The 21,046-nt window shown below is 43.4% G+C and overlaps 1 protein-coding gene across 4 annotated transcripts in view; it reads left to right on the top strand.

Annotated features, from left to right (window-relative positions):
* The window catches only part of LOC141049432 (dynein axonemal heavy chain 11-like), a 164,519-nt gene that overhangs the window by 17,066 nt on the left and 126,407 nt on the right, over positions 1 to 21,046 (top strand). For all 4 annotated transcript variants that reach the window (XM_073545908.1, XM_073545907.1, XM_073545909.1 and 1 more), the window contains one exon: positions 1,108 to 1,209. In XM_073545908.1, the coding sequence (XP_073402009.1) occupies positions 1,108 to 1,209 (102 nt within the window). The remainder of the gene's footprint in view (positions 1 to 1,107; positions 1,210 to 21,046) is intronic.

Below are 21,046 nucleotides of genomic sequence, written 5' to 3'. Positions count from 1 at the left end.
AATACCACAAATGGTTCGAAAATTTGGTCAGGGCTATTTCTGCAATGTTGTTGTCACATTCTTTATAGTCTAACAGACTATGCAAAATACCTAAATCTTAAAATACCTCAATTTGGATTTTTTCAAACTTTGAGTGACGAGCTGCACGGGTTAACGTCGTTTGATCGAGCTCAAATTTTGGCTATCTCAATATCTGGAAAGGGGAATCGTTTTGTGGGGTCCAGACGGTCAAAATTCCGACATCGATTTTTTGCGGTCACCCTAGTAGTTACTGTGATATTGACTTATTATAGTAGTGATTAAATATGAAAATTGTCTCTTCAGAGAGGAAGAGGATTTGAACTGTAGCGCCACCTATTGGAAGGAGCGATCCTAAACATCAGTATCAAATTTTTTTAACGAGCCTTTTCACATGACTTAGTATAAAAGGCCAAACCAGAATCTCAATTTGCAGACACAGTGTTTCGGGGTGATTGTCCCTCATCCGTGCAAAGCATGAGATCTGGTTTGGCTAGATGAGAGGCTCTGCCCTGTGGTCTAAGGGGTAAAGAGAATAATAATAATTAATAAAAATTCTTTTTGAAGTGCAGAACAGCACGGGAATATTTATTATTCATCCTGCCATCTATTCTGTAGCAGAACAATCAAACTCTACATAAGCTTTCTTTGTAAAATATCACTAAGATTATTTCTCAGAGGTAACCGAATGGGACATTTTTTTGTGATATCAAATTGTTTTTTAATATCTTAATTTCCAGTTCATGTTAAGCATTATGCACATTTTAATTTTATGCCACAATCCATTTACTAAGCAGGACATGGAAAACAAATGGTCTGCATTAATGATCTATTCCTATAGTATACAGAAGAGACAGACTTACACGTACCATTCTAATAATTTATATTAAGCCTTATATTGGTAGTTATAATAAAACAAAGAACAAAAAATCTTTTTCCACCTTTTTTAGTTGATTCATAGATTGTGTGATCTAAAATATGATAACATCATTGGTGTCCAGTTTCTGGTGGCATTTTTTTTCTTTTGTATGTTTTGTTTGTCATTATTGTGGACTGTTCTTTTTGACATTTCTAATAACATTCCTGTAGATTTATTGTGAAGTGGATTTCAAGCGCCAATCTCTATCACAAGCCAACACAGACTTGGTCTACGCAGCGGAAAAACTGGAAAGCATCCAGAAGAAGCTTGAGGTATGCAACCGAGTATCTCATTATTTTGGGTTACTTTGGCATAAATGATGCACCATAATACGTGTATATTGTTTGGTTCATATATCAATCACTGGTGTCTAATTTGGACCAATATCTGATCATTTGAAGCTCACGTGATAACATTTTTTCCAAACTAGGGGCCATAAACAGTAGAAACTTGTAGGTTGAGATGTATCCACTTACTGAATCTGATTATTTGTTGTGCCAGATATGTTTGGCATGCAGAGCTTTTTCTTTAATAAGATCTGTTACCCTACTAAAAGATGAAAAGGCTAAAGCTAGTCATTAGACATGTTACTAGAAGCAAGGATCACCAAGCTACGATTTGCCTACTTTATACTCATCACACAAAATGAGCAATCACTGGAGAAGGACATTGTGGTCCGAAGAATAGAAGGAACAAGGCGAAGAGGAAGACCAGCAACCCTTATGGCTTGATACTATCAATATAACAGCTGAGAAGACCCAGGTGGACCTTCCTACAGATCGTTCATCCATCAAGTCACCATGGCTCAATATCCAGGCAAATTTTGTTGAAGAAGAAGAAGTCTCCAATAGAGGTTTCCTACATCGAATTTCCCAATGACATGTTCTTTGTGGCTTGTCTGTGAAGGTTGCTGTTCAAGTTAACATTGCCATAAATGAAGATGAAGAGTCATCGATTTCTGCCTGTCATGTTCATTAAAGTCACCTAAACACATCAACAATTAGCAAAAAAAATCTCTAATGTTTGGCCAACTCCTTTGTGTTGAATGTAGGGACTTCTGCTCAGATAGTTTGCCTACAATTCTCTTCTTTTGTTGTTGTTCATATAGAGATTTTCCAGGATTAATATATTGGGTCTGTTGACCTATACTTGAGATAAATTCTCAATATCAGAATTTTGGGGGTCTGACACCTGTCATCTAATCGCCTGTTCACAGGTCCGATGGTGGCCAGATGTACCCTGTGTATAGAGCCGCAACTGCACAGCTCTGTACATTGTGTAGTGGCCATTCCCAGGAACAGCAGCACAGATTCCATTGAGGTGATTGTGGTGTGAGCAGCGGGACCTAAGAACACCCACTACACAGGGTCTCAAGCTGTTGCGTTCTGGCGCTGCACACTGCGTACTTCAGGCTGCCGTACGACCGCATTAACAGCTAATAGGTGGGGGTCCAAGGTGTCGGATCCCCACCAATATGATAATTATGGCATATCCTAAAAATAAGGCATCAATATCTATGTCCTGGGCAAACCCTTTACGTCTATGCTTTAGGACTACAGTATATACAATGGCTAGCCCCCACTGTCCAAACCAATATGATATACCAAGTATCACTACCATGAGCATCTGCATGAGAGATACTACCTACATTGGATGCCTATCCATGACCGCATGACTTCGTGGTCATGTACCAGAGGCAGAAAGGGGCGAATGTATGAATACTTTAAAAGTACACAAGCCGCTTATTAGATGACTTTTTACCTATTAATTTCCTGACATTTCTTAGGAAGAATAAACTGATGTATCACTAAAGTAAAATATAAGAAATCTCATTTGGTTTTAAGCTCTAAATAAAGTTAAAAAAAAAAATATATAGAAATGCACAATTTACAACAAGACCCTGCTATACATTTCCTTTATAACGGCTTTCCAATCTAGTAACATGTAAGCAGGCACATTTCTCAATTTAACCCTTACTTAAACATAAAATTTCCATTTTGCATGAAGTACAAAATAAGTTTTGAAAGGAAGCTGATGATGAAGAAGAAATGCAGCGGGCATTTAATAACTAGAACAACGGCGAGATAATTAACGGGCATGCATAAAGATTCATGCTTTATACCAAAATTTTAATTTTGCACATAAATGTGCCTGATGTAGGCAGCATTTAATCACCTAGCTGACAGGAGTAACTACTTTCATTTAACCTTGACTGAAGATCATGAATTCTAACAGGTTTAATTGGGTACATCATTTAACAGAATGAACAGAGCAAATTTTTCTCAATTCATAGCGTCTGATTGACATGCACCAGCAACGCTACGCCGCGCAATTAACGTTGTTCTGTATTCCAGGTATGGACAGCAATTGCCATAGTGATGTGACATTGTTTGATCGTAGTGGCTAAAAAAAAAAAAAAGAGTTTGTTTTACTCCTTGTTTAGAAAAGGCAAAGTTTAAAATTACCAAAAAAAGATACATTTTTGATTAGTTCCTTGACTGTTTATTAGAATTTAGCCACATTGACATGCCAAAGGTGGAAAGGACACATTGTAGAAGACATTGAAAGTTCTCTCTTTTCTCCAAGTCCAAAGCTGCTTTATACAGTTGGTATAGACCAGAAGGAATAATCAAATTGTGATTGATTTTTTATCCAATTTAAAAATAAGGTTTTCAGTACATTTTGTCATACAGACTAGAATATTTCATCTGAATAATGTAAGGTATCATCATTGTGACACATAAGTAAAAAAAAAAATACAAATTTCGTCTAAGAAATATCTATCTATCATCTATCTGCTATGTACAGAGGGGAAAATAAGTATTTGATTCACTGACGATTTTGCAGCTTTTCTCACGTCCAAAGAATGGAGAGGTCTGTAATTTTTATTGTAGGTGCACTTCACCCGTGAGAGACAGAATCTAAAAAAACAAAAAAAAAAAAACAGAAAATCACATTGTATGATTTTTACATAATTAGTTTGCATGAAATAAGTATTTGATCACCTACCAATCAGAAAGAATTCTTGCTCTCACAGACCTGTTAGTTTTTCTTTAAGAAGCCTCCTACTCCGCACTCATTACCTGTATTAATTGCACCTGTTTGAACTCGTAACCTGTATAAAAGACACCTGTCCACACACTCAATCACACTCCAACCTCTCCACCATGGCCAAAACTAAAGAATTGTCTAAGGACACCAGGGACAAAATTGTAGGGGATGGGCTACAGGACAATACACAAACAGCTTGGTGAGAAGGCAGCAACTGTTGGCACAATTATTAGAATATGGAAGAAACACAAGATGACTGTCAATCTTCCTCTGTCTGAGGCTCCATACAAGATCCCACCTCGTGGGGTAAGGATGATTCTGATCAGCCCAGAACTACACGGGAGGACCTGGTCAATGACCTGAAGAGAGATGGGACCATAGTCGCAAACATTACAGTTAGTAAAATCCTGTAGGGCACGCAAGGTGCCCTTGCTCACACCAGAACATGTCCAGGCCCGTTTGAAGTTCGCCAATGATCATCTGGATGATCCAGAGGAGGCATGGGAGAAGGTCATGTGGTCAGATGATGTAGAAAGAAATCCTGGCACTCACGTGTACAATAATTGGTTACTTAATCCAGAGAAGTCCAAACAATTAGAGACGTTTCAGTCCATCCCAGGCTTTTGTCAATGATGGAACAACCATGCAGTGGGGATTTATATATCATAGCACCAAGAAAATGACATCACAATAATTAACATATAAAAACTGCAAAAACTGTGTATACAAAATTATAATTTTATACAATTAATGCAAATTATAATAATACCCAAACCCCAAACCAATCCAGTCATCAATTATTTGCAAATTATACAAAAAATACATTTTAATAAGGATGTCATAATTCTCTCTATGGATGCCAAAAAATGTTTTATGTGAAATGGAATAGTACTAGAAGAAGACATTTTTTCCTTTCACTTATACAGAATGAGAAGTACATCAATTATATCCATGTGAATACACATGTGAAAACTTCTTTATATATGCAATATAAGATACTGTAGATGCAATAATGAAATAAATGTGTATAGAATAAATATATAGCAAAATAACAACATAGATATAATTGATATGTGTAGGTGAGTGTTGGGATTTCTTTCTACATTGCTGCTTTTCTCCACATGCACCATGATCATACTTAATGCCGACCGGTTCTACTTTATGTGGTCAGATGAGACCAAAATATAACTTTTTGGTATCATCTCCACTTGCTGTGTTAGAAGGAAGAGGAAGAATGAGTACAACCCAAAGAACACCGTCCCATCCCTGAAGCATGGTTTACTTTTATGGTACTTTTCTGCAAAGGGGACAGGACGACTGCACCGCACTGAAGGAAGGATGGATGGGGTCGTGTATCATGGGATTTTGGGCAACAGCCTCCTCCCTCAGTAAGAGCATTGAAGATGGGTCATGACAATGACCCGAAACACACAGCAGCTAAGGAGTGGCTCCGTAAGAAGCATTTCAAGGTCCTGAAGTGGCCTAGCCAGTCTCCAGACCTGAACCCAATAGAAAATCTATGGAAGGAGCTGAAACTCAATGTTGCCCAGCCACAGCCCTGAAACCTGAAAGATCTGGAGAAGATATGTATGGAGGAGGGGGCCAAAATCCCTGCTGCAGTGTGTGCAAACTTGGTCAAGAACTACAGAAAATGTCTGACCTCTAATTGCAAACAAAGGTTTGTGTACCAAATATTTCTGTTTTTCTATTGTATCAAATACTTAATTAATTTGCATTTCATTGCTTGAAATATGTAAAAATCATACAATGTGATTTTCTGGATTTTTTTCTAGATTCTGTCTCTCACAGTTAAAGTGTACCTACGATAAAAATTTCACTACTCTCCATTCTTTGTAGGTGGGAAAACTTGCAAAATTGGTAGTGTATCAAATACTTATTTTTCCCAATGTCTCTATCTATATATCTATCTGTCTGTCTGTCAGTCTTGATTACTAATATATTGCTAACCAGTGTCGAACTGGGGTGCCAAGGGCCCATCAGTAACATTGACTTTGGGGGCCGACTTTTCACTTGCATTCAAATATTACATGACCCTGGTTCTCAAATTTACCTATATCTATATACAGTATATAAAACTGAGTGTATGTATGTAAGTATGTGTGTGTATCGAGCCACACCCACTCCACATTGCCCTGCCCACTCCACATAGCCACACACACTTCACACGCAAAGCCCTGTATAATAAATAAGTAATCTAATATATATAATAAATATCTTATATATATATATATATATATTCCATAGGCACATCTTCTTGACAACAACAGGTTACACTGCCTGTGATGCCCATAGCAACCAATCACTAAGCATCTTTCATTTCACCCGAGCTGTTTAAAAGATGAAAGCTGAGCTGTGATTGGTTGCTATAAGCAACAGTTTTCCTTGTAGACAGTTGTGGTAATTGAGGCCTATTATTCTTATCATTTCTATGGTGTTCTCTTCCTTCTGTAAAGCTGGAAATAACACAATTTATTACCGTGCCGATACAGACCACCCTCTGACACAGACTGCAAGGGAGCCCAGAATCAGGAACTTTTCTTTGTCTGGCATGAAGCATCTCATTAACTTAAAAATTCAAACACAGATTAAAAAAAGAAACACAAGACGGATTTCTCCAGCCCAGGAATCATTTTAATCGGGGTAACAGCGCCAACCTGACAATGCCTGTTTTGCTTTACACTTATTTATACAGCTATAACGAATGCCACTCTAAATTAGTCCTTCTTTACAATTTCTAACTAAATGGTATTACACTCAGGGGGCCGAGCCACCGCACTGAAATGCTCTGTGCTGCGGGGACACTCCGCCTCCACCGTGTACAGATAGGGGGGAACCTGGAGATGACATACAGGTATATACTATATACAGGAGGAGATGACATACAGGTATATACTATATACATGAGGAGATGACATACAGGTATATACTATATACATGAGGAGATGACATACAGGTATATACTATATACAGAAGGAGATGACATACAGGTATATACAGTATACAGGAGGAGATGACATACAGGTATATACTATATACAGGGGAGATGATATACAGTTATATACTATATACAGAGGAGATGACATACAAGTATATACTGTACTATATACAGGGAAGATGACATACAGGTATGTTAGGCGTCAGGTTTCTGCGTCTGCTCTGCAGGAATCCAGAGCCTCACATTCCGCGGTCTCCTGCTGTCTATCTACTGTACTGCAGAGAAGACTACTTTGCAGCAGACCGCTCCAGAGGCTAAGTTCCTATGTGCTCCTACTGGGCATGCTCACGAGACGATCTCCCATTGGAGATCGGGAGTAATGTGCCCTGCTCCAGATCTCATTGGTCCATCTCGGAGATCTGGAAGGTCCCGCACGGCTATAAAATGCGTGCATGACTGTTCGGCCATGCGCTAGTATAGACTATACTTGCTATGTGTGAATGGTGATGGATGTATGGTTCTGGTGACTGACTCATTATAAAACCCCTTCCCTCTGATATTACGCATGTGTTAGGGAATTAGTTTAGCAGTCAGCGCCAGTCAGTGGCAAGCCTTAAGCCACTGTGCACAGCGCACTGCTACGCTAGCGTCCGACATTGCGCTTGCTTTCTAGCTTTGTCGCCGAGCGGCAGTGTTCTACGCTGCGCTGCAGTTGCAGCCCTTCTTGGCCCTCGCAGTAGTGACGCCGCACACACGGTAGGTCTAGAGGGACGCAGCTCCTCTGTCTTAGGTTCTGCTCCTGTGACCAGATACCGTGTGTGCATTTACCTGAGGCCTGTGTCACTAACAGGCTCAGCGTTTTTGTATGTTTATGTTGCGGCACCTCTGTGTGTGAACAGGGCCCGCTCTGCGCACTTCGGGTGAAGTTGAACCCGTGCGCATTATACCGTCATATTGCTCCTCTGTCATTTCCTAGCAGCGGTGTAACACCTACTGCACGGTGGACCCCGAGTAGCGAACGCACTTTATTATTCATTTTTATTTAGTGCGTTCCACCGTTCCTAACATTATACTAGTGCCAGGGTCTGGCTAGTAATGGCAGATCAGCAGCAACTCCTTCAGTGCATTCGCCAGCTAGAGGGCCGGTTGGCTACTCTTGAGAGTGTTATCGCAGCGGCAAAGTCTTCGGAGGCTGCTGTACAAGTGATCGCAGAGGCGGTTTCACGTATGTCCACGTCCTCCCACGCGCCGACAGTTACCCGCCTCCCGTTGTCCGATAAATTTTCTGGCGATGGCGCCTCCTGTAGGGGTTTCGTCAGCCAGTGCTCTATCCAGCTGGAGTTACTGGCTGTGCGATTCCCTACGGAACGGGCCAAGGTGGGGTTTATTGTTTCCTTTCTGTCGGGCAAGGCGTTGGAGTGGGCTACGCCACTATGGGAGCGTGGTGACCCAGAGGTTCGGGCCGCTGCTCAGTTTCTAACAGCTATTAAGCAGGTCTTCCTGGGACCACGGGTCACGCACAACACCTCTCTTCAGCTACTCGCTTTGACTCAGAGATCCCTCTCGGTTAGTCAGTATGCCGTTCGTTTTTGGACACTGGCTTCTGAGCTGGTGTGGTCTGATAAAGCCCTCATCCCTGTGTTTTGGAGAGGTTTGGCGGAGCATGTTAAGGATGCTCTCTCTACCAGAGAGGTTCCTGCAAGTTTGGAAGAGCTGAATGCCATTTCCACCCGCATTGATCTCCATTTTTCGGAGCGCGGTCTGAAGCGTGCTCAATCCAAATGGAAGGTTACCTCGGCTCTCAACTTTTTTGAGCCACTGGAACCACCCGAGCCAGAGACTCCACTCTCAGAGCCCATGGAGGTGTCTCGTGCCGTTCTCGAGGCGCGTCCGACTCAAAACTCCATTTGCGGTTACCATTGTCAATGCGCTGTTTCTCAGGACAACAGTGTCCTGCAATGGCCAAACTCTGTGCCGCCGGGTAAGACCTTTGTTCCTCCCCACCTTCAACCGAAGGTCCTGGCATGGGCACACGCGTCCAGGGCGGGTGGTCGCTGTGGCTACATGCAGACCACAAAATTCCTGGCGGGGTCGTATTGGTGGCCGCACAGGGCTCGGGACATTAAAAAATATATTCAGGCATGCGCCTCATGTGCTCGGGTTAGCCTCCTTAAGCAGAGAGTGGAGGCTTCCGCCGTCACACCGCGGTGTTCCATTTCAACTTATGCTCCGAGCAGTTTTGCCACGCCCATTGTCTCCCACGTGTCCCTTCTTAAACATGGCGATCTTGCCGCCTCTGATACCTTCCACGTGTCCCGGTTTTCCGTGTCACCTACCGGGACATCAGACTTGCCTCCGGACGAGTCTGAGGCCTTTGCCTCTGATGGGCACAGGGTGGTGGATTGAAAGGCTCAGAGAGGAGAGGGCCCTAGGAGGGGGGGGTAATGTTAGGCGTCAGGTTTCTGAGTCTGCTCAGCAGGAATCCAGAGCCTCACATTCCACGGTCTCCTGCTGTCTATCTACTACAGAGAAGATTACTTTGCAGCAGACCACTCCAGAGACTAAAGGCCCTTTTACATTTAGCGATGCACCAGCGATCCGACCAGCGATCCGACCCGGCCAGGATCGCTGGTGCATCGCTAAATGATCGCTAGTGAGCTTTCATACAGAAAGACCTCACAGCGATACAGCAGCGACGCAGCGCACGATACTTACCATTCACACACAGCGATCCTGCGTCCTCCCGCCCACGTCCAGCGTCGCTTGTCGTCACAGCAGGAAGTCTCAGCAGGAAGCGCCCGACGAGAAATGGAGCCGGACATTCTCGCGCGATCAGCGATGGACAGCGGGGGAGCCGGTCGGAGGTAAGTATCACACATAGCGATATCGCTAGCAATATCGCTATAACGTCACAAAACCAGTGACGTTTTAGCGATATTGCTAGCGATATCGCTTAGTGGAAAACCCCCTTAAGTTCCTCTATGCTCCTACTGGGAATGCTCACGAGACGATCTCCCATTGGAGATCGGGAGTAATGTGCCCAGGTCCTGCTCCAGATCTCATTGGTCCATCTCGGAGATCTGGAAGGTCCCGCACGGCTATAAAAAGCACGCATGACCGTTCGACCATGCGCTAGTATAGACTATACTTGCTATGTGTGAATGGTGACGGATGTATGGTTCTGGTTACTGACTCATTATACAACCCCTTCCCTCTGATATTACGCATGTGTTAGGGAATTAGTTTAGCAGTCAGTGCCAGTCAGAGGCAAGCCTTAAGCCTCTGTGCACACCGCACTGCTACGCTAGCGTCCGACATTGCGCTTGCTTTCTAGCTGTGTCGTCGAGCGGCAGTGTTCTACGCCGCGCTGCAGTTGCAGCCCTTCTTGGCGCTCGCAGTAGCGACGCCGCACACACGGTAGGTCTAGAGGGACGCAGCTCCTCTGTCTTAGGTTCTGCTCCTGTGACCAGATACTGCGTGTGCATTTACCTGAGGCCTGTGTCACTAACAGGCTCAGCGTTTTTGTATGTTTATGTTGCGGCGCCTCTGTGTGTGAACAGGGCCCGCTCTGCGCACTTCGGGTGAAGTTGAACCCATGCGCATTATACCGTCATATTGCTCCTCTGTCATTACCTAGCAGCAGTGTAACACCTACTGCACGGTGGACCCCGAGCGGCGAACGCACTTTATTATTCATTTTTATTTAGTGCGTTCCGCTGTTCCTAACACAGGTATATGCTACTTACAGGGGAGATGACATACAGGTATATACTATATACAGGAGGAGATGACATACAAGTATATACTATATACAGGGAAGATGACATACAGGTATATACTGTATATAGGAAGAGATGACACACAGACACACAGGTATACACTATATACAGGAGGAGATGACATACAGATATATGCTATGTGCAGGAGGAGATGATATACAGGTATATACTATATACAGGAGGAGATGACACACAGGTATATACTGTATGGACATTGGAGAAAAAAGGATTTAGTTCAGCTCACCCCTCATGGATGCTGCAGCAAGGTCCGAGCAAGGACTCGTCTCCACTTGGACGTCTTGGAATACTTCATAGAAAAAAGAAAGTCCAGCTCAAGGAGTAAAATCCAGAATTTTCTTTGTTTATTTCATTAAAATACAAGCATGGCTGCTATAGTCATCATTGCGGTTTTCACCCTAACATGGGATAGCCGCACAGAAAGTGCCCAGGAGGTTCTGTACGCGTTTCGAGCGGTATACGCTCTTAGACTCAGAATAACCCCAAAGAGCTAACACAGCAGAATATCAAGAAAGTGCACAGGTGCACATAATTATTTAAAATAGACACAGAGAGAAAAAAAAAAAACAGGAATGTATCCAAAAAGGACAAAAACACAAATATAACTGAAGTATACATGACATTAGATTAATATATCACATCAACAATAAAACAAAAAAAAACTTTATATGAACATGATTAATAATAAAGCATGAACTCTTTCCTCAAATTCATACCCATAGGTGTTCGTGTATCAAGAAGGTAAATCCAAAATGCCTCTCTGTCTCTTAGTAATTTTTCTCTATTTCCACCTGTGGTTCTTTTTTTAATTTGTTCTATAGCATATATTTTAATGAAAGAAAGATCCCTATTGTGAACAGACACAAAATGCCTCGACACATTGGATATATTGCGGGTTGTGGGCTGAGCAATGTCATACAGGTGCTCCCGAATCCTATCCTTTAATCTACGAGTGGTCGAACCCACATATTTTAAGTTACAATGTGTACATTCCACAATATAAACAACAAAGTTTGAATTACAGTTCAAAAAATTTTTTATTTTATATTCTTTGTTGTTTGAGGAATCAAAAAAAGACAGGGTTTTGAATGAAAAGGTGCACGGTTTACAGGGAGACTGACCACATCTGTGGTAGCCCATTGCCGATAACCAATTTTTATTTTTATTTTTATTAGTACTTTATAAACTAGGAGATAAAAAATTCCCCAGAGTTGAGGCTCTCCTAGAGACAATCCTGATCCCATTTTTTAGTGGCTTGTCCATAACATCGTCATTACAGAGTAAATGTAAATTATTATTAATTATTTTACTGATTTCTTTGAAGCATGGACTGTAAGTAAGAACCAGTGTGGGACTATCATTTTGTTGAGTTCTATTTTTATTATGACATTTCGGTTTGAGTAATGTTTCCCTTGTTTTGTTATTTACGATATTAGCTGCCCTATTTATAGTCCAATTTGGAGAGCCACGTTTATTTAAACGATTTTTTATAGAAAAAAATTCCCTGTCAAAAGACGAAGTTTCACTGCAATTTCTCTTCGCTCTGATTAATTCACCCACAGGAATCGCCTTAATTGTGTGAGCGGGGTGGAAGGAATGTGCATGCAAGATTGTATTGCCAGCAACCTCTTTGTGATATGTGGAGGAGGAAATGCACTGTTGCGGTATCCCAATTAAACGAAGATCTAAAAAACAAATTGTAGACCTATCAAAACTATGTGTGAATTTCAAATTAAATTGATTAACATTAATATAATCAATAAAAAGAGGAATGAGGCAGACGTCACCCTTCCATATGATGAGCAGGTCATCTATGTATCTTATATACCATTCAATGTTTTCCAAGAAAGGATTATTTACCTAAAAAATAAATAGCTCCTCCCACCATGCCATCACCAAGTTAGCGACCGAAGGGGAGAACTTGGCCCCCATCGACACACCACTATTCTGTAAATAGAATTTCTCATTGAATAAGAAGTAATTATGGGACAGCAAGAATTGTAACACCGCAACAATGGAGTTCTGTAGTTCCATACAATATGAACTATATTTGCATAGATGATAACGTACTGCCGACATTGCAATGTTATGGGGAATACACGTGTATACGGAAACTACGTCACATGTAAGCCATGTCCAATTAGTGTGCCAAGAAACTCTAAGGCGTCTTTTGTATCTTTTACAAACCCTGGAATACGATGCACTAAAGGCTGGAGAACCGAATCCAACCACTGACCCAAACGTTCATTCATTGAACCTATGCTTGCCACTATTGGGCGCATGGGAAATACATTCTTATGTGTTTTAGATAATGCATGTAGAATTGGAATGACAGGATTGTCAATCAAAAGATATTCTGACTGCTTTTTAGTAAAAAAAACCTTGTTTAACCCCGTCATCAATGATTGATTTACATTTGCTGAGAAAAGGAATGGTAGGATCTCCTTGTAAAACAGTGTAAATAGTATCCTTAGAGATCATCTCATTCACTGCTGTAAGATAATCACCTGAATTCATAATCACAACCGAGCCCCCTTTATCAGACATTTTAATTATGATATCAGGGTTAGATTTCAAATTTTTCAAAGCTTTTCTCTCAGCAGATGTAAGGATAAACCAGGTAAATCATTGTCAGAATTTTTTGATAGTTTTTTAATATCATTCTCAACACATTCCTGAAATTTTTCCATCTCATTAGTTCTAGCCTGTACTGGATAGAACTGTGGGTTTTTTAACCTAAAAGGAAAATAAGAGGTTAATGAATCAAAAGACATGCTAGGAGTCTCCATATCAGATAGACTCAGCAAACAAGTTTGCTCCAAAAAATTCTTTCCCAAAAGTTGGTTGCCCAAAGGAATCACCTACACAGTCTCCTAAATCCATCTTAAAGAAACGCACTCGCACTTTCTCAAATGCCTCTCGTCAGAATCAAGTTACGATCTCACTATCAAGAGACATTTTTTTTCGGACAGTGACTCTCAGGATGCATATGTGATTCCTTTGGACAACCAATTTTTGGGAAAGAATTTTTTGGAGCAAACTTGTTTGCTGAGTCTATCTGATATGGAGACTCCTAGCATGTATTTTGATTCATTAACCTCTTATTTTCCTTTTAGGTTAAAAAACCCACAGTTCTATTCAGTACAGGCTAGAACTAATGAGATGGAAAAATTTCAGGAATGTGTTGAGAACGATATTAAAAAACGATCAAAAAATTCTGACACCTGTGGTGTTCGGCAATGAAGATATTAAGCCGACGCTGCAGACAGATCCTCTGGGACAGATGGTGTGGTGCAGCAATGATGTTGTGGCCCTCCACAGGTAGGGCTGTAGTCCCAGGGCAGTGAAGATGGGGAGATAGTGAGGAGAGCGTAACGGTGTAGTGTTAAGCACAGAGATGTAGTAGGGCTGAGTGGGTTTTCGCAGGAATAAGCGGACACCAGAGCATGTAGTTCCAAAGATTTACTCAGTCTGTTGTGCATATAGGTGCCCGCCTTGGTGCTGTGTCCTCCAGGTCAGGGACTCAGCCAACCTCCAGGCAAGATGAAGTACTCCTTTCCAACACTCCGCCAACATGTGCCTTCTCTGAACGTCTCCTTTCTAGCGCTTGTAATGAAGTACTTGTGGTTGTGTGTTAAACCCAAGTTCCTCCTTTAAGATGTTCCTTTGAACTCTACTTGTACGGCAGACAGCTGTAGCCTGCTTCAGGGACTCCTTACTACCAAGTCCCGGCTCACTCACGTTGCTGTTGTGCCCCCAAGTCTTGTGTGGGAATAAAGTGGTGACAACTTCTATTCCTCCGGTGTCTGCTGCAGGACCATTGGTATCCATACAACCTCGGGGACCGGACCCCGGCCATGCGCTTAGGACTTGAGGAAGGGTTCCACTCCAACCCTAGTCCTTAGTTCTCTTCTTCTCCTTACGTTCCGTACAAATCTTTCTTCCTTATGGAGAATCAGGCTTTCTATATCTCTTTCCAGTGCCAGCAGCTCCAGGTCACAGGAGACTTCTGCAGCACCTCCCTCCATCCATCCCACTCAGGGGATCTTCTCTCACAGACTGACCTAGTCCTAATAATCTCCAGCTCTCTTGTGCAGACTAAGCTCCACCCACCTCCCAGCACTCTTCGTGTTCCAAGCAGGGAGCCACCAAAGGGTGCTTTGCTACACTACTTTGTGGTGTGGGATGCAGGTGTTGGAGTGTGGTCAGGTGTCTCCACCTTACCTGGATGGTGGGGCACCACACCTCAGGAGGAGGTGCAGCACCTCTGTGACGACTAAACCCTCAGGGACACCACAATTATCTTACAGCAGTGAATGAGATGATCTCTAAGGATACCATTTACACTGTTTTACAAGGAGATCCTACCATTCCTTTTCTCAGCAAATGTAAATCAATCATTGATGACGGGGTTAAACAAGGTTTTTTTTTTACTAAAAAACAATCAGAATAACTTTTGATTGACAATCCTGTCACTCCAATTCTACATGCATTACCTAAAACCCATAAGAATGTGTTTCACCCTCCCATGCGCCCAATAGTGGCAGGCATAGGTTCAATGAATGAACGTTTGGGTCAGTGGTTGGATTCGGTTCTCCAACCTTTAGTGCATCGTATTCCAGGGTTTGTAAAAGATACAAAAGACGCCTTAGGTATTTTTCACAATGTTTCTTGGCACACTAATTGGACATGGCTTACATGTGACGTAGTTTCCCTATACACGTGTATTTCCCATAACATTGCAATGTCAGCAGCAAATTATCATCTATGCAAATATGGTTCATATTGGATGGATCTACAGAACTCCATTGTTGCGGTGTTACAATTCTTGCTGTCCCACAATTACTTCCTATTCAATGAGAAATTCTATTTACAGAATAGTGGTGTGTCGATGGGGGCCAAGTTCTCCCCTTCGGTCGCTAACTTGGTGATGGCATGGTGGGAGGAGCTGTTTATTTTTTAGGTAAATAATCGTTTCTTGGAAAACATTGAATGGTATATAAGATACATAGATGACCTGCTCATCATATGGAAGGGTGACATCTGCCTCATTCCTCTTTTTATTGATTATATTAATGTTAATCAATTTAATTTGAAATTCACACATAGTTTTGATAGGTCTACAATTTGTTTTTTAGATCTTCGTTTAATTGGGATACCGCAACAGTGCATTTCCTCCTCCACATATCGCAAAGCGGTTGCTGGCATTACAATCTTGCATGCACATTCCTTCCACCCCGCTCACACAATTAAGGCGATTCCTGTGGGTGAATAAATTAGAGCAAAGAGAAATTGCAGTGAAACTTCGTCTTTTGACAGGGTATTTTTTTCTATAAAAAATCGTTTAAATAAACGTGGCTAACCAAATTGGACTATAAATACAGCAGCTAATATCGTAAATAACAAAACAAGGGAAACATTACTCAAACCGAAATGTCATAGTAAAAATAGAACTCAACAAAATGATAGTCCCACACTGGTTCTTACCTACAGTCCATACTTCAAAGAAATCAGTAAAATAAATAATAATTTACATTTACTCCGTAATGACGATGTTATGGACAAGCTACTAAAAAATGGGATCAGGATTGTCTCTAGGAGAGCCTCAACTTTGGGGAATTTTTTATCTCCTAGTTTATACAGTACTAATAAAAATAAAAATTGGTTATCGGTAATGGGCTACCACAGATGTGGTCAGTCTCCCTGTAAAACGTGCACCTTTTCATTCAAAACCCTGTCTTTTTTGATTCCTCAAACAACAAAGAATATAAAATAAAACATTTTTTGAACTGTAATTCAAACTTTGTTGTTTATATTGTGGAATGTACACATTGTAACTTAAAATATGTGAGTTCGACCATTCGTAGATTAAAGCAGGGGTCCCCAACCACCGGTCCGCGGCCCAGCACCGGGCCGTTGCAGTGCTCTTGCCGGTCCGCGGACACAAGGGGAGCTGGCGGCTGTGTAGCAGCTGATACTCACCCTGCATAGCGGTCCCTGTCGGCGCGGCGGCTTCATCCAGCGCTGAGCTGTCAAGTGTACCGCTCATTTAAGGTCATGAATATGGATGCCACTCCTCTTCCATAGGCGTGGCGTCCATATTCATCCACCTTAATGAGCGGTAGCACGTGACTGCTCCGCACAGGAAGAAGCTGAAGAGCCACGAGATGCATGGAGGGAAGTTCAGCGACGGGAGGGAAGTTCAGCGACGTGAGGGAAGTTCAGCGACGTGAGGGAAGTTCAGCGACGTGAGGGTAAGTATGATGGGGGAGGATGGTGGAGCCGAGCGGAGCCATATATACAAGGGAGGGAGAGTGGGAGCGGAGCCATATATTCAAGGGAGGGAGAGTGGAAGCAGAGCCATATATTCAAGGGAGGGAGAGTGGAAGCAGAGCCATATATTCAAGGGAGGGAGAGTGGAAGCAGAGCCATATATTCAAGGGAGGGAGAGTGGGAGCGGAGCCATATATACAAGGGAGCGAGAGTGGAAGCAGAGCCATATATACAAGGGAGGGAGAGTGGGAGCAGAGCCATATATACAAGGGAGGGAGAGTGGGAGCAGAGCCATATATACAAGGTAGGGAGAGTGGGAGCGGAGCCATATATACAAGGGAGGGAGAGTGGAAGCAGAGTCATATATACAACGGAGGGAGAGTGGGAGCGGAGCCATATATACAAGGGAGGGAGGGTGGGAGCGGAGCCATGCATGCAGGATGGGACAGGGGAGCCATGTATACACAATGGGAGGGTGGGAGCAGAGCCATGTATACAGGATGGGAGGGTGGGAGCACAGCCATGTATACAGGATGGGAGGGTGGGAGCGGAGCCATGTATACAGGATGGGAGGGTGGGAGCGGAGCCATGTATACAGGATGGGAGGTTGGGAGCAGAGCCATGTATACAGGATGGGAGAGTAGGAGCAGAGCCATGTATACAGGATGGGAGAGTGGGAGCGGAGCCATGTATACAGGATGGGAGGTTGGGAGCAGAACCATGCCTACAGGATGGGAGAGTAGGAGCAGAGCCATGCATACAGGATGGGAGAGTGGGAGCGGAGCCATGTATACGAGGATGAGAGAGTGGGAGCGGAGCCATGTATACAGGATGGGAGAGTGGGAACAGAGCCATGTATACAGGATGGGAGAGTGGGAGCGGAGCCATGTATACGAGGATGAGAGAGTGGGAGCGGAGCCATGTATACAGGATGGGAGAGTGGGAACAGAGCCATGTATACAGGATGGGAGAGTGGGAGCGGAGCCATGTATACAGGATGGGAGAGTGGGAGCGGAGCCATGTATACAGGATAGGAGAGTGGGAGCGGAGCCATGCATACAGGATGGGAGAGTGGGAGCGGAGCCATGCATACAGGATGGGAGAGTGGGAGCAGAGCCATGCATACAGGATGGGAGAGTGGGAGCAGAGCCATGCATACAGGATGGGAGAGTGGGAGCAGAGCCATGCATACAGGATGGGAGAGTGGGAGCAGAGCCATGCATACAGGATGGGAGAGTGGGAGCAGAGCCATGTATACAGGATGGGAGAGTGGGAGCAGAGCCATGTATACAGGATGGGAGAGTGGGAGCGGAGCCATGTATACAGGATGGGAGGGTGGGAGCGGAACCATGTATACAAGGATGGGAGGATGGGAGCAGAGCCATGCATACAGGATGGGAGAGTGGAAGCAGAGCCATGTATACAGGATGGGAGGGTGGGAGCAGAGCCATGTATACAGGATGGGAGGGTGGGAGCGGAGCCATGTATACGAGGATGGGAGCGGAGCCATGTATACAAGGATGGGAGGATGGGAGCAGAGCCATGTATACAAGGATGGGACAGGGGAGCCATGCATACAACAGGGGAAGCCACACAGAGCTGGACAGGACGGGGGGAACCACGCATACATTTTCTGATGATTAGAAAATAATCAGCATGTACAGTACTCCAGTACAATTTTTCTTAAGTGCTCAATGCTCCATTTCCTTGTAGGTTCCAGTCATCATTAGCAGTGACGGTCATCAGTAGAAGTGGCCCAGTGCTCCCACTGAAACAGAGAAACAAGCCAGGTGCTCCCACTCATTCAAAACCTATGGTGAGTTGAGTCACATTATAAATGTTATAACTAAATGATAAGTATGCACTGCTAAACTACAACCGTGTCCATAGCCCCGCCCCCTTATGACCAAGCCCTGCCCCTGTCACACATCCATCCCCGCCCTGGCGAACCATGGAAGAATGGTCTTGCTTGAAGCCGGTCCCTGGTGCAAAAAAGGTTGGGGACCACTGGATTAAAGGATAGGATTCGGGAGCACCTGTATGACATAGTTCAGCCCACAACCCGCAATATAGCCAATGTATCGAGGCATTTTGTGTCTGTTCACAATAGGGATCTTTCTTTCATTAAAATTTATGCTATAGAACCAATTAAAATAAGAACCACAGGTGGAAATAGAGAAAAATTACTAAGAGACAGAGAGGCATTTTGGATTTACCTTCTTGATACACGAACACCTATGGGTATGAATTTGAGGAAAGAGTTCATGCTTTATTATTAATCGTGTTCATACAAAGTTTTTTTGTTTCATTGTTGATGCGATATATTAATCTAATGTCATGTATACTTCACTTATATTTGTGTTTTTGTCCTTTTCGGATACATTCCAGTTTTTTTTTTGTTTTTTTTCTCTCTCTGTTTATTTTAAATAATTAATTATGTGCACCTGTGCACTTTCTTGATATTCTGCTGGGTTAGCTCTTTGGGGGAAACGTGTACAGAACCTCCTGGGCACTTTCTGTGCGGCTATCCCATGTCAGGGTAAAAACCGCAATGATGACTATAGCAGCCATGCTTGTATTTTAATTAAATAAATAAATAAAATTCTGGATGTTACTCCTTGAGCTGGACTTTCCTTTTTCTATGAAGTATATACTGTATACAGGAGGACATGACATACAGCAACAATTCATGTGAAATATAATCATTATAATTTGTTATACCTAACCACAGTTAGTTACTGTGCCCAGGCAACGCCGGGCTCTTCAGCTAGTCTCTAAATAATAATAAACTGGGTAGTTTGGTTAAGGAATGAGATGCTGCTTTTTTTCTGTACAGAGTGAATCAAGTGAATTATGACAAGCACTGCCCATACAGTGGGGTTGGGAGCCCAGATCTGCACAGGGGCCCACTGGTGGATTCCCCTGTTCCCCTATGGGCCAGTCCGAGCCTGATGCTAACATACTTTGCAGTGCTGTAGATATTCATCAGGTCTTGTCCCTATTTGAAGGTCACAGTCTTTATTCCTTTTGTCAAAACACACCCAGAACCAACATTTCTTAGCCAATAAGAGAGTTCTCCATTTTCATTCATTTTATTTTTCAACCCATACAAATACCAGAGCTATGTTAGTTGGCCGCTGCTCTCATTAACTTTTTCATGCTTCAGCGGTGACATTTTCACGACCTCAACACGCATGACCGCTGCAGCCAATAACTTGGTTGTAGAACACATGAGCGGTTGAAAAAAAAAATTAATGGATAATAACCCCTTTACTCCCTTTTGTTTGGTGCCTGTTGCATGAAGGAGTATGGAGTGGGCTCAGGAACTGTCGGCATGATACCCTGCACATACTTCCTGTGTTTGCATGAAGGAGTATGGAGTGGGCTCAGGAGCTGTGTCAGTGTGGGGAAGGTGACTTGACGGACAGACGTGACTTGCAGTAGGAGGGGACGGTTTGTGCACCAGAGACAAAGATTGACAGGATAGAAGGGTGACAGCTGGGAAAGGTAGATAGGAGGGTGTAGTACCGAGAAATGACCACAAGATGGCAGGGGAGAGTAGTTGAGGACTGAACATCAGCTTATGGCTCAAGAAAATGCTTAGTCATGGGGGGCGGGGAGACAGGAACCCAGGAGGGGAATTCCCCAGTGAGAGAGGGGATAAATAGAACTGATTGGGGTTCCAGAGAGGCCAGTCCCTGGAGGAGCTCAGGAAAGGAAGACTCAGGACAGAAGACCGGAAACAGTGGAAGAGCTCGACCAGGGGACTGACAGAGAAGAGACAGTCGGGGGTGGCCCTGACCCGACGGACCGCAGGACAGACGAGGCCCCGGGGGCACCGATTGGACGACGACCTCGGGCAGGTGAAGCGCTGGCAGTAGATTGGTCTAGGACAGCCCCAGCGAAAGATCCATGAGGGACGTTACTTCGACTGGAGCAAAGGTGCAGGTACCCGGGCCTGGAGATAGAGTGCTGTAAAGAAGCTGCGGTGCGTGGTTGTGGTCGTCAGGAGGACGACGAATAAAATCCGGA

Source organism: Dendrobates tinctorius, unplaced genomic scaffold, assembly GCF_039654945.1.
Source record: "Dendrobates tinctorius isolate UK_male_01 unplaced genomic scaffold, ASM3965494v1 ptg000143l, whole genome shotgun sequence".
In the NCBI taxonomy this organism is placed as follows: Eukaryota; Metazoa; Chordata; class Amphibia; order Anura; family Dendrobatidae; genus Dendrobates; species Dendrobates tinctorius.
This window is presented reverse-complemented; position numbering and strand designations above follow the sequence as displayed.